The 23,506-nt window shown below is 45.5% G+C and overlaps 1 protein-coding gene across 1 annotated transcript in view; it reads left to right on the top strand.

The window, feature by feature from the left end:
- CDHR3 (cadherin related family member 3) overlaps positions 1-23,506 on the top strand; it is a 64,722-nt gene that overhangs the window by 28,271 nt on the left and 12,945 nt on the right. The window contains 9 exon segments of the mRNA XM_031665853.1: positions 738-820; positions 2,969-2,991; positions 5,904-6,048; positions 9,045-9,234; positions 16,311-16,482; positions 18,589-18,670; positions 18,673-18,690; positions 19,405-19,503; positions 21,324-21,550. Coding sequence (XP_031521713.1) covers positions 738-820; positions 2,969-2,991; positions 5,904-6,048; positions 9,045-9,234; positions 16,311-16,482; positions 18,589-18,670; positions 18,673-18,690; positions 19,405-19,503; positions 21,324-21,550 — 1,039 coding nt within the window.

Below are 23,506 nucleotides of genomic sequence, written 5' to 3'. Positions count from 1 at the left end.
GGTGAAGTCCTGCTCATTTTATGGCCCTTGAGTCCTCTGGTGAAGACTGATAGTAAAGGATTATGCCCTTATCTGGTTGAGTGTTGTCCCTATTGATTAGGTGAACAGCTGGACCCTGCTGGCTTGATGCCTTTTGAAATGTAAGATGGCATTTTTTTTCTAAGATGGAGTCACTAATGTCAAGGGTGATCTATACAAGACTTCTCCAACCCCATCTTGTTTGGGAGAGGCAGCCATCCAAGCAAAGGGGCTGATGAGGGGAAAGCAATAAAGTAGGGTGAGCAGGCCTTGGGGAAAGTCCAGGCTTTGTGGATGAAAACATGTTGGCCTTGGGGTGAAGGAGGTGAGACTCCTGGCTCTGCGCCAGGTGTGGGAACAAGAGCTAGCCATGTGAGCCATGGGAGCCTCGCTTCCTCCCGTGGGAGTGATATGCACGTTCCAGGGGTCTTGTGAGAAACACCGGGATAGAGCATGCAGCATGGCGCTTGAGCAGACGCTGACCTGGTGGGACGATGGTGGTGAATAGCCCCTGCAGAATGAGAAGCAGCCAGTGGGTTCGGAGACGGGGGGAGAAAGATCGCCCTGCAGGCCTTGAGACTGTGGGGGCATTACGGAGAGGGTCACCACCAAAAGGACAGGCTCTGCTCTCACTCCTCCTACTCCATATTCTTCCCCATCCTGTTTTGAAATAGTGCCAGCAAAGCTTGATTCTCTTACGTGGAATGTTTCCCTGGCAGTTTCCATCTCATCGTGGAGGTGAGGGACAGTAGAGGCCTCAAAGCCTCCAGAGCGCTCCAGGTGAAGCCCCTCACTTTACCAGGTAGGCCTGAGGGCATGCAGGACTCCCTGGGCCGCAGGCACTTCCTTCTTAGGTGGTCTCATCTCCTCTGGCACATTTAATACAAGGCAAAAGGATGCCCTTTGCTGTGGCCTGCAGGAGAAATGAGAGGCATGAGCTCTTCAGAGTCTTTATCCTGGCCTCTGGACTCTCTGGACTGCTGTTTTCCACCTTTGCTGCCTCTACCTCCTGTACCCTGACATTGACATGCACCATGGGATTTTGGATATGGTGTGGAGGAGGGGCGGACACATGCCCCGGGGTGTGGCCTGCCTCTGTGCACATGCAGAGGGTGCTTTTAAAATAAAGTGCCGCACGTTAGTAACAGCAGAGTCCCAGAGCATGCACCATCACTCACGACTCCCTAATGCCCGCTCCTAGCATGTCATCCTCGCACTGAGGAGAGGGCTATTTTCAGGGTGCCTGCCCTTTACTGGCTGCTCTAAAGTTTCTTCCTGCCATCATGGATCCAAAAAAGTCATCCGGCTGTGTCTGGCAGCTCCTGTGTCCAGCAGAGGTGGGAAGGGTAAATGCATTGGGTGGAGGGTAGTTTGTGAAAATGTGCCTGGCACTATCCCAGACACAAAAGAAGATCTGAGCCTATCGTAGATGGGGATTTAGGAGGAGATGATGGGATTCTGAGCTAGTAGATGGCACTGCAAACAGCCTGACATACTGCTTACAGAGCCTCTGCCTGCCCCAGTCCCTGAGATGGGCATAGGAGCCAGCCACAAGGAAAGTGGCAAAATCACCTTTAACAGCATGAATGGCTATGAATAGATTCAGCACAGGATACTCCACCAATAAAAGACCATTAGGCCTCAGGTGGGTAGAGGGCTTGCAAAAGTATTCCAAGATTGGGAGGTATTAAGGCAACCTCACTCTCAGACTAACCTGGTGCCACTTGGCAAACACACCACAGTTGCACAACTTCTGGATGTTAACACAGTCTACAGTCCAGTGGCAGGTGTCAAAGAATGCATCTGCTCCACCCCCACAGCCTGGGGATAGAGCCCTGCTATGTTCCTCTTTCAAACCTTGACCCTCAATTTATCTGCTGTTATTAAATTGTTATGTAATGCTTTTCATCAGCACCTGATGCTGGATTAGGTTCAGAAGGAGAGCTCAGTGCCTTTGGGCTGACAGGTGGCTCCTGGAGCAAAGTCCAGGCAGCCTATTAACAGTTATGACATCCCAACCCAGACTCAGGCTCAGGTATGGGCCCACACAGCTCTGCATTCTTCAAGAACCCCCAGAGGAAGGTGATGGCTGCAGGGCTGGAGCAGATGCATTCTTTGACACCTTCCCCACAAGTCCCAACTGGGAGGAGGGGAGGAAGGTTAATGGGGTTGCAAAGCGAAAAATAGTAAGTCCTCCCCAGGGGCAGAGCTTATAAACCATCTGGTTTGGACCACATCTTCCAAAATACAGAAACTGACTTTAGCTGAGAGAGAACATGACCCTTGCTGGCTTAGGATGCACCCCGAGGTCAGCCTGGAGCTCTCTGGTTCTCATTTTAGGTTTGAAAGAGGAACATATTGGGCTCCATCCCCAGGCAGACAGCATGATCTGTGTAACAGTCTTTTGTTTGTTTGTTTGCTTTTTAAGTTAGTCGACTTTATTCAAACAGCATTCCTTGGTTGAAGGTGAGGATGGGTCTGCTAGAGCCTCACTCCAAAAGGAGTGGGGGCAGTCAATGAGAGTCAACCTCATCCCTCAGCCATCGCCATTTGAAAGGATTTGCTCGGTTTCAAACTACATGCTGACTTCGGGGGCTTTCATGGTTCCCTTGAGCTTCTGAGCCTCCTTTTCCCATAAATCAGTGCTAGCACTAATGATAACTTCTTTAATTCAGGATTAACAAAATTAAATCCTCAAACAGACTCAAGTGTACTGAGTTTGAGGGTGAAATACAAATGTAAAACGTACAGACAGCCTGTCTATCTTTACTGTTTGTTAAACTCATGTAGTTAACACAACCAAACAAGTCCTATGTGTGTTCTTGAGAATGTCTCCCCATTTTACCCCTGGTTGGTGACAAATGTCAGAAAGCTTTATAGACACAGGATGCATGATCCAGGAGTCTGCCATTATTGAAGTTGAGCATCTTATTATAAAAGCACCTGACAGACCGGGTGCAGTGGCTCACACCTGTAATCCCAGCACTTTGGGAGGCCGAGGCGGGTGGATCACCTGAGGTCAGGAGTTCGAGACCAGCCTGACCAACATGGTGAAACCCTGTCTCTGCTAAAAATACAAAATTAGTCAGGCGTGGTGGCGGGTGCCTGTAATCCCAGCTACTCAGGAGGCTGAGACAGGAGAATCGCTTGAACCCAGGAGGCGGAGGTTGCGGTGAGCTGAGATCATGCCACTGCACTCCAACCTGGGCAACAAGAGCAGAACTCTATCTCAAAAGAAGAAGAAGAAAAAAAAAGCACCTGACATATTTACTGTTTTCCTGTGCACAGAGCTTGCTGTGTGTGCAGAGCACTTTATTTTAGAGTTGGGTAGGTAGGTCTTTCTCCTCTCCTGCCCATTTCTTTTGTATTTACTCAGTCCTTTTCCACCTGGTGCCTGGCAGTGTCATGCACACCTTGGGCACTTACTGAATACTCATAGTGGTGAAGCCATCCATGGCTTCCCAGCATTCACACCCTTCCCTATGAGTGTGGCTGCTGGCCCAAGCTCTGGGGGTCATGTGTTACAGGGAAGAAGGGTGTGGGAATACAAGTGGTAGCAGAGCTTTACTCTGTCAGGGTGGCTGCATGGCACCTGGCTTCACTGAGCTTTGAATAGCTCTTAACTGTCGTCTATGTTGAATGATATTTTATATATACCTGTATCTTGGATTCAAAAATCAAATAGACTAAAGATTTTATCTCCTGCCAGGCTCAATGTCAGGTTAACCAAGGAGAGAATATTTCACCTGAGCAGCTGTGTCGTGGCCAATAGCCTGACTAGTTCCCTTCTCGGGGATCTGGGTTCCTGGAGCACCCAGCATGGACTAGATGAGCCTTCTGAGCAGAGTTTCTTAAACAGCAGCACTGCTGGCATTGAGCCAGGTACCCCTTTGTAGAGGGGCTGTCCTGTGCATTGGAGGATGTTTAGCAGCATCTCCAGCTTCTGTCCCCTAAACATCAATAGCAGCTCTCTCCTCTAGTTGTGAAAATCAAACATGTGTTCAGATACCACCCCCACCCCCCAGCTGAGAACCACTGCCTGAGAAGGAAGGAGGGATGATGGGAGGAAGGGGCTTTTCCTCTGTGTCCTCTCTCTGTCCTGTGGGAGGCTGGGAGCCTGTGGTTGCTACCTGTGGCATCATCTTATAATCTTCCTTCTGAAATGTTAAAGCCTATACAGATCTGCTGGGCATCTTGTGAAAAAGCCAATCCTGGTTCGGAGAGCTGGGGTGGGCAGACCTGAGGTCTGCATGTCTAACCAGCTCCTTGGTGATGCTTTTACTAGGAGCATGCTTGGAGCAGTAGTGCACAGCTGTGTGATTAGCACAGGCATCTTAGTGACCTCTTTGTTGGAAGTTAACAGAACTCACTCATGATGACCAAAGCAAAAGCATACTATATCAGCAACAGGGGCACTCACAGAAGGGACTGAGGGGCTTGGCCCAGCCTAGGGAGCTGGGGCCATCTCCTTCCCTCCTGGTTCTGGTTTCGGTTCCTGCCACCCCATCTCTTTGGCCCCATCCCCCTTTGCCTATTCCTAGACCCATCAGGGGCAGCATCACAGACTCCATCACAGACTCCCTGAGAAGGAGGTATGTCAGGTAAGGGAAAGGATGAATGGGCCTGTTTCAGTGGGACCCTGGAGTGACCTTAGGCTGAACATGATTACTGTCCCCCAGCAATGGAGTATACCCACAGAAGACCACCTTGTGAATGGATGTGGGGGGAACTTGGATCCAGGGAGGAGCCCTGGTAGGGAGGGTTGGGGTGAGGCCCTAATTCCTGCCTTTCTCTGACTGTCCCTGACTCTAGCTATTGATTTCCTGCCATTTCTCCTTCCTCTGGCCCTACCTACCTTATAGGGATGGTGAGATAGCACAGCAGAAATATTCCAAGCTCATGAAAGGAATGCAGTCACTTAGATCTAAGAAGTACTATACCCCTTTTGAAGATCCCATATGGGAAGACCTCCACTTGGGAAACTGGGAAATTAGAGGTGACTATTTGCCCCATATTCCTGCAGAGTTATTTTGAACAATAAGCCTCCCTTAGAGCATTCAAAATTACTCAATGTATAGTTAGTTAAAACTCCCAACCTATCAGTCTCACTACTGGCCTGTTCCAAAGGCATTGGCGGAGGTCTGAGGAAGATGGGTAAGTTGGTGATTTGGGGTTATCTTCCAAGAAGGAGGACAATGATGGGGCCTGGTCTTCTGCCAGGGGACCTATTTCTCAGTTCAGAAAGCTGACCTCATGATTAATGCAACTTGGAAAGGTGCACGAGTTCTGTGCATAAATTCTATATCCTCAGGCAAAAAAAAAAAAAAAAAGGAAGAAAAAAAAGTGAGCAAAGGCATGAGAATACAGAAGCTTTACAATTTTTCTGGCTTCTGGTGGCAGCCATGGGATAGGAGTCAGGAACAAGGGAGGGAACCCGCAACTCTGGACATGACCCTGGCATGTAACTCTGGACACACTGATTTCTAAACGAATTCAGGGAAATCTGCACAAAAAGTGGGAAAATGAGAAAAGATAGCTGGCTGGGCCACCTATCCTTATTTCAAAAGACGTTAATGCCAAAGCCAATCTGAAATGACATCAGGCAGGTGTGCGTAGAGTCAGAGACTGTGGCCCATGTAAATTGTTGCAACAACAGCATACTTTCTTCACAGGTACTTTCTTCACATCCACAGGGATGTGATCTTTGGGAATACAAAAGCCAGCCACCCCTCCTTTCCACTGCTGTGTTCTCCCTCTGAGCATGTTGATACAACTTGAACAGCTCTGCACTATATTTAGCACTAACCAAAATACCAATCGCCTAGACGCTACCTTCCCGTGCCCCTGAAAATTAGCTGTGTCTGCTGTATCTCTGTTCCAGTCAGACATGAGTGTACATGATCCTGGAGGAACTGAGTCCAGGAACCATCATGGCCAACATCACAGCGGAGAATCCTGATGATGAAGGTTTTCCTAGCCACCTCCTCTACAGCATTACCACTGTTAGCAAATATTTCATGATAAATCAGTGTAAGGCACTCACCTCCATCCTTAAGTGCATCCTCTAATTCAGCCATTTGAATTGTTTTACAATGCAGTTGTTCCTCGACACCCATGAGAACTGGTTCTAGGACGCACCATGGATACCAAAATCCATGTATGCTCAAGTATCTCCTATAAAATGGCATAGTATTTGCATATAACCTATGCATGTCCCCCCATATACTGTATATCATCTCTAGATTCCTTATAATACCCAATGCAATGTAAATGTTATGTAGATAGTTGTTGTATTGTTTAGGGAATAATGACAAGAAAAAAATGTCTGTACATGTTTAGTACAGATGCAACCGGCCATTTATTTTTCCTGAATATTTTTAATCCTCAGTTGGTTGAATCTGAGGTGCAGAACCCATGGATACAGAGGGCTGATAATATTTTTCTTATCTTCTGGTATGGGGCATGTCTTTCTGTCTGGGGTCATCATTGGTTACCAAGGTAATAGATGTATTAAAAGCAGCTGGCATGGGGGCTGGGCAAACTAAATAGGGTTGACAGCTATGTCACTCTTCACCTTTGTGGGGGATGGGGCGGGGGCGGTGAAGAGATTTATTTTCTTACCCATTGTTAAATTTGTGACTGAGACCTCTATAAAAAAAGACAGATTAACAGGAGAAAAGCATACAAATTTATTCAATGTTAAGTTTTATATTACACCAGAGTCTTCAGAAATGAAGACTCAAAGAAACAGGGAAATCCATGTGTTTTTATGCTCAGTTTGATGAAGTGAGTAATGATGGAGAAGTATGATTGCAGGACAAAAGGGTATGACCCAACGATAATAAACCTGGGGAATTTAGCAAGGTCTGTTTGTTCAGATTTTTCCTGGCATCTCTGTCTTCCAGAACAGGATGTTCCTTTCCTCCAGGTATAGGTAGGATACCGCTGGAATGAAGGTCTTATGACTGCTTCAAACGAAAGCCAGATAGCTCTTTTATGGGCTGCTTCAGGGAAGAAGGGCAGGAGAAGGTCAGAGACCTTCCTGCTTCTGCTGTTTTCTCAAATGCCAAGGTGCCATATTTTGGGATAATGTGTCCTGAATCCCATCACCTTTTTCTCAAAGGCAGGTGTGTAAGGATGGATGGGTTACTTATCCTGAGGGTTCCCCGAACCCTCTGAAGAGAGGGGCTATATCAGTACTGTCCAATAAGAATAGAATCAAGTCACTTATATAATTTCAAAGTCTCTAGTAGTCACATTTTTAAAAAGTAAAAAGATATAGGAGAAATTAATTTTAATTAGGCATTTTTATTTAACATGTATAAAATATTATTTCAACACGTGATCAATACTTAAAAGTTATTCACGGCCAGGCGTGGTGGCTCATGTCTGTAATCCCAACACTTTGGGAGGCTGAGGCCAGAGGATTGCTTGAGCCTGGGAGTTTGAGACCAGCCTGGGCAACGTAGTGAAACCCTGTCTCTACTAAAAGTTTAAAAATTAGCTGAGTGTGGTGATCCACACCTATAGTCCCAGCTACTCAGGAAGTTGAGGCAGGAGGATCTCTTGAGCCTAGGAGTTTAAGGCCACAGTGAGCTATGATCATTCCACTCTACTCCAACCTGGGTGACAGAGCAAAACCCTGTCTCAAAAAAAAAAAAAAAAAAAAAGTGATTCATGAGATATTTCATATCATTTTCTTTGGTACCAAGTCTTGGAAGACTGTTGTATGTTTTATGCTTACAGTACATCTCAATTTGGATTAGCACCATTTAATTGCTCAATAACTCTCATGTGACTAGTGGTAACTGCATGGGACAGTGTCATTTTGCTCAATCTGCCAGACCGATGGGAGTTATTTTCCCATCTGAATATCTCTGAAGGGGACGAATTCCCCTTCTCTGCACTTCTATAACCATCTTTTCCTGGGGCCTTAGTACACACCAGGCATTATGCTGAGTGATTATTCACATACATCTCATCTCAAGTACTCAAGATAGCAACTGAATGAACTATCATCGTTCACATTTTACAGATGAGGAAACTGAGGCCTAGGGAGAGCCTCAGGCAGGTTAAACAATTTGTTGAAGGTCTTACAGCTTGTAGGTCGTGAAGTTCAAGTACCAACCTAAGCCACCTGATTCCTCGGGCCTGTCTTCTTAACCACTGCCAGACTGCCCCACTCCTGTAAGTCCTGATCGCATCACCAAAAAGGACTTCCAGCCTTAGACAATCCCCCCCAAAAAATGTGCTATTGGCTCCTTAGGCTTTCGGGCAAAGGATACCTATTCCCAGGAGAGCCAGGCAAAGGCAGTAATTGTGCACTGCCTCTGAAAACGTCCTAATGCCCTGTCAGCTGATAGTGTAGGGATAACCATGGCTGAGAGTTCTGTTCACTCTAGTGTTGCAAAATTCAACTTTTAACAAGCAGAGTGAGTTTTTTTTTTTTTCTTTTTGTTGAGTATATTTATTAAGATTCTTTGGTCGCAGGTAACAGAAACTAAGGCAAACCAAGCTAACAGAAAAAAAAAAAAAAAAGAAAAATAAAAGAAAAAGGCAGGGACATCTATCAACAGGATTCTGGGCATCTCCTAAGAAAATGTCAAAAGATGGGGGCATACGAAGGATGTGACCCAGTGCTGCTCCAGGGACCTAGGCTCTGTAGCTCCACAATTAGCCTGTGATCTTCCAATGTGTGCCTTTCAGTTACAAATTCTCCAATAAGAGAGCCCTGTGGGTCAAGCTGGAGTCAGTTATTCACCAGTCCAGTCCACTCTGGGCAAGGGCTGCCACCAGGGACCCAACTCTGGAGTGCAGTGTGAAAAATCCTAGAAGGGTCAGGCCAGATACCCCAATAAATGTCTAACAGAGGAACTTAATGGGTTTTCAAAAATGTATTTGTATAGAGATTATGCTCTACATAAGCTCTTCCTCATGTTAAAATGGTCTTTTCCAGTTTTCTCCAACTTTCTGTATTCCTTTTCATTTCTCTTCAAAGGGTCACATTCTAACCTTTGCTTTCTTCGTGACTGGTACAATCCAAGTGGCCCAAATGATACACCGAGATGCAGGTGAATTGAGACAAAATCCCACCATTTCCCTGGAAGTTCTAGTGAAGGACAGACCATATGGGGGTCAGGAGAATCACATCAAGATAACCTTCATTGTGGAAGACATCAGCAACAATCCTGCCACATGCCACAGGTTCACCTTCAGGTATGCACACTTCGAAACTTGGGTTGGACATTCTACCTCTTTGGTGGTCCTCCACCCTTTGGCTTATCTGGTATATTCTCAGGAGGACCTGAAGAATTATAAGCATTTGGAGAAACAGCTTAGTAGAATAAATCGATGTGAACTGTTCACTTTTGTCCACAGGTTTCCTTGTTGTCATCCTTTTTTCTTTCCTCTCTTTCATTTTCCTTCTTCTTCATTATCTCCCTTGTTCACTTTCTTACTCTTAAGAATTATTTTTTATTTTGCTCCCTTGTATATCCTGCTCATCTCCGTTGGTGAAAAGGACCACAGGGACTTGTTAGGCCCTCTCTAGACCGTGCCTGTTTTTGTTTATTGCCACGGGTGGCAAGATGGAGCTGTTAGTTAGCAGTTATAATAGATGTTTGAGACTTAGGATCAGTGAATAGGAACTCCCAGAGAAACACACCACCAGCCAGATGAATAAATCAAACCAAGTACTTATGTAAAACCAAACAAAGCATCAAATTCACCTTACACAACTTAATTGAATATAAACAAACGACATCCGAAAGGGAAAAAATGCAGGTACAAGTGAGATACAAGTGATTTTGTATATTTTGACTCATTCTTTGTCCCACAATCTATTTGCTATTATTTTACAATAAAGTCGCTTGTGATTCTGGGTTAATATGCTTTTTGAAAACAATATTATCTTTCTACTATTTTGTCAGAGTCACATGATTAGTACTTTCTCACATAAGCCTCATCTCTAAGGTTTTGTTCCAGCCAGTCTCTGGTCTCCTGAGAGGCTGAAGAGGGCTCTTTGGGAGGAATTTGAGTTGTGGGGAGCAACTCCACAGTAGCCCTTGCTAAAAGACAGCCCTCTATCTGGAGCAAGGCTAATGACCAGGGTGGGTCTCAGTTCCAGATGTCCCCATGGGGTGAGTCTCCTGAGTTTATCTTTGAGTCATTTTGTAAGTTTTCTCCAGGTGACTCTGGACATAGACCCAATACATGCAGAGGACAAAGGACCCTAGACCAGGATTGCCTTGGAGGAGCAGGGGAAATAGAAATTCCTTTACTATACTCATGAATGTTTCCCTCTCCCAAATGGCATGCCCAGCGTAATGCTAAAGGATCCATGTGGCCTCGAGTCTGATATCAAAATGGTTAAACTCTGTTCTGGACGCACCACTGACTTGTCCCTTCAGATTCAGTCTCCACCCTGCTCTGTGCTCCAAGACACTGACCTGGATGGATACTGTATTAGTCTGTTTTCATGCTGCTGATAAAGATACATCTGAGACTGGGCAATTTACAAAAGAAAGAGGTTTAATTGGACTTACAGTTCCACATAACTGGGGAAGCCTCACAATCATGGCAGAAGACAAGGAGGAGCAAGTTACATCTTACATGGATGGCAGCAGGCAAAGAGATAGAGCTTGTGTAGGGAAACTCCCACTTATAAAGCCATCAGATCTCATGAGACTTAGTCACTATCACGAGAACAACACAGAAAAGACTTGCCCCCATGATTCAATTTCCTCCTATCAGGTCTCTCCCACAACATGTAGGAATTCAAGATGAACCTTTGGTGGAGACACAGCCAAACCATATCATCCTGCCCCAGCCCTTTGCAAATCTCATGTTCTCACATTCCAAAACAAATCATGCCTTCCCAACAGTCACCCAAAGTCCTAACTCATTTCAGCATTAACTCAAAAGTCCACAGACCAAAGTCTCATCTGAGACAAGGCAAGTCCCTTCTGCCTATGAACCTGTAAAATCAAAAGCAAGTTAGTTACTTCCTAGATACAATGGGGGTATAGGCATTGGTACAGCTGTTCCAAATGGGAGAAATTGGCCAAAATGAAGGGGCTACAGGCCCCATGCAAGTCTGAAATCCAGCGGGGTAGTCAAATCTTAAAGCTCCACAATCATCTCCTTTGACTCTATGTCTCATATCCAGGTCACACTTATGCAAGAGGTGGGTTCCCATGATCTTGGGCAGCTCCATTCCTGTGGCTTTGCAGGGTACAGCTTCCATCTCGGATGCTTTCATGGGCTGGCACTTGAATGTCTGTGGTTTTTCCAGGTGCATAGTACAAGCTGTCAGTGGATTTACCATTTTGGGGTCTGGAGGACAGTGGCCCTCTTCTCAGAGCTCCACTAGGCAGTGCCCTACTAGGGACTTTGTGTGGGAACTGCAACCCCACATTTCCCTTCTGCACTGCCCTAGCAGAGGTTCTCCATGAGGGGCTGCCCCTGCAACAAATTTCTGCCTGGGCATCCAGGCATTTCCATACATCCTCTGAAATCTAAACGGAGGTTCCCAAACCTCAATTCTTCTGTGTACCCACAGGCTCAACACCACATGAAAGTTGGCAAGGCTTGGGGCTTCCACCCTCTGAAGCAATAGCCCGAGCTGTACCTTGGCCTCTTTTAGTCACAGCTAGAGCAGCTGGGATGCAGGGCACCAAGTCCCTAGGCTGCACACAACAGAGGGACACTGGGCCTGGCCCATGAAACCATTTCTTCTTCCTAAACCTCTGGGCCTGTGATGGGAGTGGCTCCTACAGAGATCTCTGACAGGCCCTGGAGACATTTTCCCCATTGTCTTGGTGATTAACATTCAGCTCCTTGTTACTTATGTAAATTTCTGCAGCTGTCTTGAATTTCTCCTCAGAAAATGGGATTTTCATTTCTATCGCATTGTCAGGCTGCAAAATTTCCAAATTTTTAAGCTCTGCTTCCTTCATAAAACTGAATGCTTTTAACAGTACCCAAGTCACATCTTGAATGCTTTGCTGCTTAAAAATTTCTTCTAACAGATACCCTAAATCATCTCTCTAAAGTTCAAAGTTCTACAAGTCTTTAGGGCAGGGGCAAAATGCCACCAGTCTCTTTGCTAAAACATAACAAGAGTTACCTTTGCTCTGGTTCTCAACAAGTTCCTCATCTCCATCTAAGACCACCTCAGCCTGGATTTAATTGTCCATATCATTATCAGCATTTTGGTCAAAGCCATTCAACAAGTCTTAAGGGAGTTCCAAACTTTCTCATATTTTCCTGTCTTCTTTTGAGCCCTCCAAACTGTTCCAACCCCTGCATGTTACCCAGTTCCAAAATTGCTTCCAGATTTTCAGGTATCTACAGCAGTACCCTACTCTATTGGTACCAATTCACTGGATTAGTCCATTTTCATACTGCTGATAAAGACATACATGAGACTCGGTAATTTACAAAAGAGGTTTAATGGGCTTACAGTTCCACGTGGCTGGGGAAGCCTCACAATCATGGCAGAAGGCATGGAGGAGCAAGTCATGTCTTACACGGATGGCAGCAGGCAAAGAGAGAGCTTGTGCAAGGAAACTCCCCGTTATAAAGCCATCAGATCTTGTAAGACTTATTCACTATCACAAGAACAGCACAGGAGAGACTTGCCCCCATGATTCAATTTCCTCACACTGGGTGCCTCTCACAACATGTGGGAATTCAAGATGAGATCTGGGTGGGGACACAGCCAAACCATATCAGATACCAACCAGCTCCCTTGCCTTTCAGTTTCTGGTTGGCCAATGGGGAGTCCTGGAAAGAGGGATAAAGGAGGGTCAGTCTCCCTCCTTGTGAGCTGGGTACATCCCTCCCCTGCCTGAATATCTCCATTCCCATAGGCAGCTCTCTGTCCCTGGTGGCAGGGCCTGCTTCCTCCACTGGCTCCCCTGGGCCTAGAGGTGGTAAGGGTGCTTCACTCTCATGAGCCCTGAGATATTGCACTGTCCCATGAGATTTCCATATACTCTGTGAGCACCTTCTTCATAGTCCCTTTACTGACCCCCTCCTAGAATGATCTTAATTCACCAGCTGCTTCCTGCTGACACCCCAATAACGTCAGTCACAATCTTGAGCACATAGTAGGTTCCTATCCTAACCTAAGCCCTACAAGTCCACCAGATGGGTGGGGATAGCTGCATGGGTAGTTAGGATTGTGACTTCCACACCTTTACATGCATAAATTGAGAGATGTCTGGGCCCTGGGGATGGAGTAAAGACAATTTGCAGCATCACACTTACACTTTATTTGACATTTTAAATCTGTGCTAGCACTCTTGGGTGGTTCCAGTACATCCTGGGAAGTTCCTGCCCTCTTCTGTCCTCCTGCTCTTCCTTGTTTCTCTGCCCTAAGAGGTAGGGGGTGAAGGTTAAGAAGTGAGAATGTCTGGAGAGTGCTGTGCTGTCTCAAACCTTCCTTGTCCATTTTCTCTCTTCAGTGCATATCTGTTAATTGTATATTTGGCTTCCTGCAGTCCAGATTCCCCTGGGGTATGGGAGGATAGTTTGCAGACTGTGTTCCATATTAGCTGGTGAAACTGCAATTTGAATATCCTAGACTGTCCAGGCAAGCCCAAACAGAGTCCTGCTCTTGATAATCTTCCCTCCAGATTAGCCCTGAAGGCCGAAGTGAAATCCATAACTGGACTAACTGCATTTATTACTGAAGATAATCTAACCAAGGCTCAAGTCCCTTCTCTGGGCTCTTCTAGCGGGAGGACCTCTCAGCCACCCTATGAACGCCAAGATGTAAGGAAGGGCAACGAAAGGGACGCCTCCTCTGCAGTTCCAGCGGTGGAGGTCTTCAGCCTAAAGCCCAGCCCCGCGTCCCAAGGCTGCATAAGGGTGGGTGCGAGAGGGCTGAGAAGCCCTAACCTGCAGCACCCGCCATCCTCCCAGCCTGATACCTTCTCCAGCCAGACTATGTCAAAGCCAAGCACACAAGCAGGTCCAAACAGAACAAAGTGACAATGGCAGTGGTTCTGCCACAGTCTCTGACACTTGCTCTTGAATGTTTGTTCTCTCCTCAGAGGCTGTGGGCGTGGTCTCTGCTATGGAGTTCTTGAGAGCAGGTGGCAGAGCCGGTGGGGTCAGCGCGGCTGCTGGAGGCAGCTCCAAGAACGAGATGCTAAGATGGGGTTAAGTGCGCAAGGCTATTATTAGGGGAGATGCCTGTGGCAGAAAATGGGGAGAGAGATGGACAAGGCTGGGCAAGTCATCAGATCATGATGCAAGGCTGATCTGAGTAAAGGAAAGAGGGAGAAAAGGTAGTTGGACATATTCTAGGCTGCCATGCAGTCTAAGGAGTGTTCAGCTAGGGCATTGGGGGTCCTGGAGTCAGTGTCAGCTGACACAGGACAGGAATGAGCCTTAGTATCTTTGCCATGACCAGTTGTTGGTACGTGGCCTCACCACAAACACAGTGATGGATTCAGAGCCCAGCAGCTGAGGCCGATGGTCAGTTATGCTCTCATGGTTGAAGGTCTTCCAGGCACATTCTCATGACAGCCACGATATATTTTTGTAAGAAATTCTACCAAGGCAAAATATGATTAAGATAGATAGCCAAAACAAACAAAAAAGAAAGAAAAGCCACAAATTCCTCCCTGCTTGCTCTGCATGCATGCTCCTTTGCAATGTGATTTTGCTGTTCCATCAAGAGATGGGTCTCCTTGAATCTGAACTTGACCATGTGAATTGCTTTGACCACTGGAGCATTAACAAACATGGCACAGCAGAGGCTTGGAAAATGCATGTGCATTGGGATTTGCCCTCTCTTGTTACTTTTGGAACCCAGAGACCTCCATGCAATGAGCCTAGACTAGCCTTCTAGAAGATGAGAACAACAAGAAGCAGAAACCAAGCACCTTCCCACCACTGGGCATGTGAGTGAGGCCATCCTAGACCATCCAGCCCCAGCCAAGCTGTCAGTGACCACAGAGACCAGCTGAGCCACACTTAAACCAATAGGACTGTGGGAAAACCTATAGTACTGTGAGAAATCATAAATGCTTGTTGTTTTAATTCACTCAGTTTGGGGATGGTGTGTTATGTAGTAAAAACTACTTGATATCATTTATGTCCATTTTATAGATGGAGGAACTGAAACCTGGAGACAGGAGAAAGCCCCTCAATGATTTGAAGCCTCAAGGTGTTCATTGGTCTCCCTCAAAGCCTCCTACAGCAAGCTGGGCTTGATGGGAAGGCTCTGAGTTTGGGGGTAGCTTTATTCATTTGTGTTGTTTGCCTAAACCCTGGAGTCTACTGAGATTGAGACTCCCAAATTTGACCATTAATAAACATCTTTTGGATGAATAATACGAAGGTGTTAGGAGGCCCTTCTAGGCCATTGAAGCCACTAGAACACAAGTCAAGGAATTCTCAATCTTCAAAGCATGGGAGATGAGGGGTACAGGGATTCTCCCTAGCCCAATTAGAAACTCCTTCAGGCAGGAGGTAAAATTTGTATTTCTCTTCTATTCTTCTTCACAGCTGTGCTAGTCTTATAAGTCTATTGTTCATTCATTCAACAAATATTTATTGAATGTGCCAAGAAACAAGCAAAGATCCTTGCCCTCATAGAGTTTACTTTCTAGGAGGGAAATAGACAATAAACAGAATAAACGAGAGAAATATATGGTACATCAGATAATGATGTGTGCTGGGAATTAAAAATAAAGAGGGGAATAGGAGAGGAAGTACGGGGCAGGGAATATTGCCATTCTAGATCGGGTAGCCTCACTGATAAGGTGACATTTGATTAGATAGATGAAAGAAACTGAAAGTGTGAGTCACGTGGGTATTTGCGGGGAGAGGATGCCACAGTTAGTGCAGTGATGCTGAGGCCAGAGCCTCATGAAGAGTTCAGGGAGCACCAGAAGGCCAGAGTGGCAGGAGGAGAGTGAACAAGGAGAGGAGCTAGTGGGAGACGAGTTCAGAGAGGAAAAGGCAGGCACGTCCTGAAGCATCCTGCAGATCAAAAGTGGGACTTTGAGTGAAATGAGGAGCCATTTGGGACTTAGGAGCAGAGGAGTGACATGATCTGACAACATGTTAACAGGATCCCTCTGGCCGCTGTGTTTAAAATAGCCCAAAAGGTAGCAAGGGCAGAATCAGGGAGACCAGTTAGGAGGTGACTGCAATGACCATGGACTCACTTTGAATTGCAGTTAAAGTAGAGGTGTCTAGCCCAGGACCTATGTGAGAAGGAACAGTCGATTACCATTTGTTGGGGGAAATACTGGATTGTGTCTTTTCACCAGCATTATGGTGCTGGAAAGAACAGCCAAGGGGACGTTGCTTCTTGACCTGAACAAGTTCTGCTTTGATGATGACAGTGAGGCACCAAACAACAGATTCAACTTCACCATGCCATCTGGAGTGGGGAGCGGCGGCAGATTTTTACAGGATCCAGCTGGCTCTGGGAAAATTGTGGTCAGTTAATGGTCATTGCATCATTAAAAGGGCATCGGGAATTGGTCCAACATGCATCGTGCTTTTGCTGCCCCATAGAGAGAAATTTCCAAGGTAACCCCCTCTCAGAGCGACTGTAACTGACAGGCTTAATAGTGAGTCTGTGTTCCCCAACCGCTCTTTATTTTACCCCGGTTCCAGGAATCGTTTGTTACACATAGTTGTGCCTGGGCTGCTAAGGACTGGATTCGTTCTTGCATAGCATGCAGTTTGTGTGCCTGCTTAGCATGCCTTCACAGACACATCAGTACCCTCTGTGCTCAGGCACTTTTGTTTATTTGAGTGCTCATTCCCGGCCCATAGAGGTGTGAGGTGATAGAAAGCAGGGCCGGGACCTTGAGTGTGTCTGGATAAATTCCACACCGTGGAACCACTGGAGACCAGAGGAGAGTGAGACAGTGAGGATGTGTAGGGAGCCCCCTCCCTGGCAACTCCAAGGGACAAAAGCTGCATTGGAAGAAGGATGGACGTGAAAAGTGGGTCCCAATGAGCGGAGTTAGACCTTTCCTTACAGAGTTCCTGCTGGAAGGTGGTGGGGAAGGAGAAGAGAAAAATGAAAGGGCTGGGAAAGCAGCAGCCTCAGGGAGGGAAGCCAGCAACCCACTACCCTTCCCCTCACCCAGCTTTCTTCTCCACCTCCCATCCCAAACCCTTCTTCAATCCCCAAGAACATCTCACCCACTTTATTCATAGTGCCATCTTAAAAATAATTTCTATTTTTTTTTCTGTTTAGGAAATTAATACATGTTCATTGTAGAAAATATAGAAAGCACAGAAAAGCATCACCATTCACTGATAACCAGTGTTAATAGTTTGGTACATGTCCTTCTTGTCTCTTTTCTATAGATATATTTTATGTCTATTTATACATATATGCATAGGTATATTTTATTTTTATTTATTTATTTTTAAGAGACCATGTCTCACTCTGTCACACAGGCTGGAGTACAGTGGTGCAATCATAGCTCACCACAGCCTCAAACTCTCGAAATCCAAGGCTCAAGTGATCCTCACATTTCAGCCTCCCTAGCAGCTGGGACTACAGGAGTGTGCCACCGTGCCTGGCTTATTTTTTAGGTTTTTCTAGAGATGGAGTCTTGCTATGTTGCCCAGGCTGGTCTCAAACTCCTGGTCTCAGGCAATCCTCCCACCTTGGCCTCCCCAAGTGCTGGGATTATAGGCATGAGCTACTGTGCCCAGCCTGCATATGAATTTTAAATACAGTAGTGCCCCCTTATCCACCGGGGATATGTTCCAAGACCCCTAGTGAATGCTCGAAACCACAGATAGTACCAGACCCTAAATAAGTTATGTTTTTTCCTTCTATACATAAATACCTATGGTAAGTTTAATTTATAAATTAGGTACAGTAAGTATTGACAATAATAATAATAAAATAGAAAAATTATACCAAAATACTATAACAAAAGTTATGTGACACTGGGCATGGTGGTGCACACCCATAGTGCCAACTACTTAGGAGGCTGAGATGGGAGGATCACTTGAGGCCATGAGTTTGAGGCTACAGTGAGCTATGATTACACCTGTGAATAGTCACTGCACGCCAGCCTGGGCAACAAAGGGGACCCCTATCTCTAAAAAAAGAATAAGGAAAACCAGTTATGTGAATGTGGTTTCTCTCTCAAAATATCTTATAGTGCTGTACTCACTATTTTCAGACTGTGGTTGACTGCAAGTAACTGAAACTGTCAAAAGCAAAACCACAGATAATAAGGGGGGACTACTATAATGAAGTAACCCTGCATATAAGATTCAATTTTGTGCTTTTCTTCAACGAATCTGAAGTTGTGATCCTGAGCAATAGTGCTTAATGAACATCTTTGTACATAGATTCTCTCTCCTGGTAAATCATTTCCATTAAGTTCACTAGCAGTGAGCAAAGGTATGGTCATAACTTTTTAAAGTTCCTCATTTTTATGGGCAAAGTGTTCTCCAAAAGCGTTTTGCCAATTTATATATCCACTAGCAGTATATGAAAATATCTCTCACAGCCTAATAAATAGGATTGTTTAATCTGTATAATCTACTATCTCTGTTTTAGTCTAGCTGATTGGTGATCTAGACTATGAAAATCCAAGTAACCTAGCGGCTGGCAATAAATATACGGTGATAATCCAGGTGCAGGATGTGGCCCCCCTTACTATAAAAGCACATATCATTTTGTTTTATTTCATGAATGTCTTTCTTGAGTATCAATGACTAAACTCTGCTGGGCAATACTCGGTATTGTGCTAGGTCCCCCATCTCACTAGTACTGCCCTCATGCAAGGACCCCCTCTTTCTCGGCTGAATTGCAACATGTAAGAGTCTTTGAAGGGAAATGCAAATACCATCATATGACTTCCTCGGTTAAAGCCTTCGAGCATCTCCTGTAGCTGTCAAGTTCAAGTTCCAACTCTTTGGCTTGGCATACAAGAATTTTCATCATTTGGTTGCTGCTTAATTCTCCGGCTTCACCTCCTGTTACTTGCTTCCAAGCCCCCATTTTTTTCCAACTGGGCAAACAGCTTGAAGTTTTCCAGAGTGAATTATGTGGTTTTATACCTTGGCATTTTTTGTATACGCCTGCAACACCCCCCAATATCGTCCCTGCCCCATTTGTCTAATTCTGTCCTTATAAGGCTCAGCTTGTTCTTTCTCCTGGAAGCTGTTCCTCCTCTGGGTTCTGTAGGGCTCTGTGCGCTCATGTGCTTATCAAAGGGTGACCACCCTCAGCATCTAAAAGGCAGGAGCTCCCGTGTCTTAGTCACCTGGTATCCCCTATGCGCAAAGCCTATACACAGGAGATTCTTTAAAGACGTTGAATAAACAAATGGATGAGTATGGATTTGTGATTGAATGTGTTTCTATTTCCATTTTTAGATAATATCTACATTTATATCCTAACAAGCCCAGAAAATGAGTTTCCTCTCATTTTTGATAGGCCATCCTACGTATTTGATGTGTCAGAAAGAAGGCTGGGTAAGTAACAGACAAGACACAGACCAGAGGGCTCTCAAAGGACTCCGTCCAAACGTGTGTTCTGCGGAGTGGAAAGCTCCCTTCTGGAGGCCTCGCATGCTGTTGTGCACAGTGATTCACAGCTGATTAGTATTTAGTGCACCTCTTATTTCTTTTAAATTTTCCTTGCTGCTGAGGAGCCCTTCAGGTGAAACTTGGACTTTTGAAAACTGTTGATTAAACTGCATTTCTTGGAAGCCTCTGATTGCTTCCTTGTCTGTTTGCCTGATTCCGCTAATCCTCCCTTTTCCTAGCTTAAGTTTTCTCTTGGTCTCCACTGTGAGCTTTATTCTGCTCACTCAGAGAATTAAAATTTAAAAACAGAAAAGGTTTCCCATTTCTATGTTTCCTTCATTTATAAACAAAATAAAGACATTTTCTCTCTCCCCTACTAGGATTCCCTGAAGGCCTATTTTTCTGTCCTTTGCAACACCCTGCTTTTCGCAGGCTCTTCCCCCATTAAGGAAAAGACTCACTCCTCACTTTCAGCTTCACTTTCTGCCTCTCTCGCTCTCTCAGTTTGAAGGTAATACTATAAGTGCTGTGTAATAGACTCCTCACAGCCTTGCATCTTTAGATCATGGATCCTTTTTCCATATTAAAAACAACAACAACAAATCAAACCAAAACCAAAACACTCCCTCTAAAATGATCCATTCTCTTTAGGATGGTCTCCATTTCCTGACATTAAGTTTTCAAGCAAAAGGCAAAATGAAGGTCCAAAGAAAATGCTTTTAATTTCTTATACCTTATCCAGTCAATAACAAATTCGAAAGGAATAGGCTTTCTGGGAATTCACAGATCTTACTGCAGTTCTTTTTGATCACCTACTTTGGGTCACACACTTAGTGCTGGGATACAGAATTGAACAAGAGAAGGTTTCTGCCCTTGAGGAGTGTAATTTATGAGAAGGAACTCCTATAAAACAAGCAAGCCAGAATGCTAGCAGCTCCACCAACAGTATTTGTAAAAATTGCAAAATGGAAGAGGACTTAAAAATCTATAATCTGTAATCATCAATTGCTAAATTCTTTAACAATTGTTTATTTTTATAAGAGCAATTCATGCTCATTATAGAAAATTGAAAAACACGGGACTTTTAGAAAACACTGCTGCAAAGAGATGTATGTGTGAGGATGTATGTTCTTTGTACTGTTGTTTCTGATAGCAAAATGATTGGTGTCCCTGGAGTCTATATAAAGGCATAAATTGCTGGGCGCGGTAGCTCACAAGTGTAATCCTAGCACTTTGGGAGGCCAAGCCGGATGGATCACTTGAGGTCAGGAGTTCGAAACTAGCCTGGCCCATGTGGTGAAACCCCGTTTCTACTAAAAATACAAAAAGATTAGCCGAATGTGGTCGTGGGCATCTGTAATCCCAGCTACTTGGGAGGCTGAGGCAGGAGAATTGCTTGAACCTGGGAAGTGGAGGTTCCAGCAAGCTGAGATTGTACCCCTGCACTCCAGCCTGGGTGACAGAATGAGACTCTGTCTCACGCGCATGCGCGCGCGCATACACACACACTCACACACACACACACACACACAGGCATAAATTATCTATTACAGCTCACAGGACTGCTTGGATCATAGGGCCAGTAACCTAGCGGGTATTGGTTAGCATTATTTCAATTTAGTAGAAGTGAAGCTATAAAACAGAGTTTGGACAGCAAGGAGACCTCCAGAAGTCCTTCTTCCCATGGCAGGGAGGACATCGGTTCCTGAATCATCCTTCCCTACCTCTTAAAAGCAGGACTTATTGCAGGTACTTTATTCCTCCAGCCAGAACCTGAGTGGGACAGGTGCAAGCCACTGATAAAGACCTCCCCCAGAGCAGCCTCGTGTACTCCATCTCCACCGGAGGGGCCAGCCTCCAGTACCCGAACGTATTTCGGATTAATCCCAAGATGGGAGAACTCCAGCTGGTAACTAAAGTAGACTACGAAACAACCCCTATCTCTATTCTCAGAATCCAGGCCACCAACAACGAGGACACAAGCTCTGTCACTGTGAGTGGGGCTGCTTGCTATAGTCCCGGTAACCCAACTGGTTGACTCAGGGTCTCTCTGGCACCCACAGAGTGTGGATGTGGCAATGAGGAAACTTCCCAGGGGCACATCCTGCAGGTGTGGTGAGAAACAAATAAAGGTGCCCTGGGAAATAAAGATCCACGTTTTTCTTTTTTTCTTTTTCTTTTATTTTTTTCTCTTGTTTGAGACAGGGTCTCGCTTTGTAGCCCAGGATAGAGTACAGTGGTGTAACCTTGGCTCACTGCAACTTTCACCTCCTGGGTTTAAGCGATTCTCATGCCTCAGCCTCCCAAGTAGCTGGGATTACAAGTGTGCAGCACTGTGCCTGGCTAAGTTTTGTACTTTTAGTAGAGACAGGTTTCGCCATGTTGGCCAGGCTGGTCTCGAACTCCTGAACTCAAGTAATCCACACGCCTCAGCCTCTCAAAGTGCTAGGATTATAGGCGTGAGCCACTGCACCCGGCCCCACCTTTTTTTGAGGCCCAAGTCTGTGGGTGACTGAGAAAAGCACTGAAATTGGTGGCCAGCTATTGGAATGTCTGGTGGACCCACAAAGCCACTTTGTGGGACAAGGTTCCTCTTGTGGCCCTTTAAATCTCGCTTTGCCTTCACTGAAGGCTGTTGGTGAAATGCACACTGTCCAGAAGTTGAGTGTGGTTTTGGAGTTATGCATTTCCTCCCCAGGAGCAGTTATGCCATGTTCCTACCCTGCCTCTACGCACACCAGATGGGGTAGATCTTAAAACGATGCTGTGCTGCTATCTTGCTTCCCAACCTTTGAGGCTGAGAATGTTGTTATATACAGATTCTGAGTCAGCGGGCCTGGGACCTGAGATTCTGCATTTCTGACATGGTTCCAAGTAGGGTGGCACTGCTGGTCCCCTGCCACACCTCGAGTGGTAAGGGCCTAATAGGTCCCTGTTGTTAGTGGTTTGGATTATCCAGGGGCAACATGATAGCCACAAAGACCAAACTATTCCCTGGTCCTTCCCATTAGTAAACTAAAAAAGCATAGAGGCAAAATGAACTCTCAGTTAGCAGCAGGCAGCCATAGACAAAGATTGGCTCAGAGTCAGGAGACCAAGTTCATTTTTCACCTTTGATCCCAGTTTTCCGAGGGAGGCTGAGCAATGCTTATCTCGGTGTCCCTATTTCTCTCTCTCGTAAATAGAGAGTCACCTGATAACCCTGTGCCTGAATGGTCCGCTTCCTCTGATAGCTTGCTTCGAATTAATGGGATGATGTTTTTAATGATGTGCAAGGTTTGGCATTGCTACCCAAGGAAAGTTGGAGATAATTACAGTGTTTGTTAGGCTGGGTTTTTTGTTTTTGTTTTTTTTTTTAGAAAAATGAATGGACCCTACTTTGGGAGCTAACTAGAGTGAACATTTCAATTTATTCCCGGGCTCAGAAATAGCTGAAATCCCAAATTTCAAAGGTAGTATGAATATGACTCAAAATTCATAAGCTTTTTAAAAAGGGTGATGAACTAAATGATCACACAAGTCCCTTTCGGGGCTGATGTTCTACGATTCTGTGCTGGCAGGCATCCCAAGTTATATTCCAATTCTGCAGGCATAGAAGACAGCGATGAAAGAGAATAGGCTGGCCCCTGTTTATGGCAGGGTAGCCCTAGGGCTTAGTAGAGTGCTAATAGCCCAGGTTACAGATGAGATCCCAGCTTAACCAGGCCTGCTTGTTCTGTCCCAGTGGGTCTTAGTCCTGGCTCATATTAGAATCAGCTAGGGAACATCAGTGAGGGCCCTGACCCCTACCCTCCAATCTATTGGGTCTGAAGTGGGCCCAAGAAAGCAGAGCCAGGGTTGAAAACCATTTCTGTATATGCCAGAGTTAAAGAACTTCCAATCCACAAGGGGCAGCAGGCAAGGCAGCACATGGAGTCACCATAAATCCATACCTTCTTGGAAAAACAAT

The sequence above is a fragment of the Papio anubis genome, chromosome 4, assembly GCF_008728515.1.
Source record: "Papio anubis isolate 15944 chromosome 4, Panubis1.0, whole genome shotgun sequence".
Lineage (NCBI taxonomy): Eukaryota > Metazoa > Chordata > Mammalia > Primates > Cercopithecidae > Papio > Papio anubis.
This window is presented reverse-complemented; position numbering and strand designations above follow the sequence as displayed.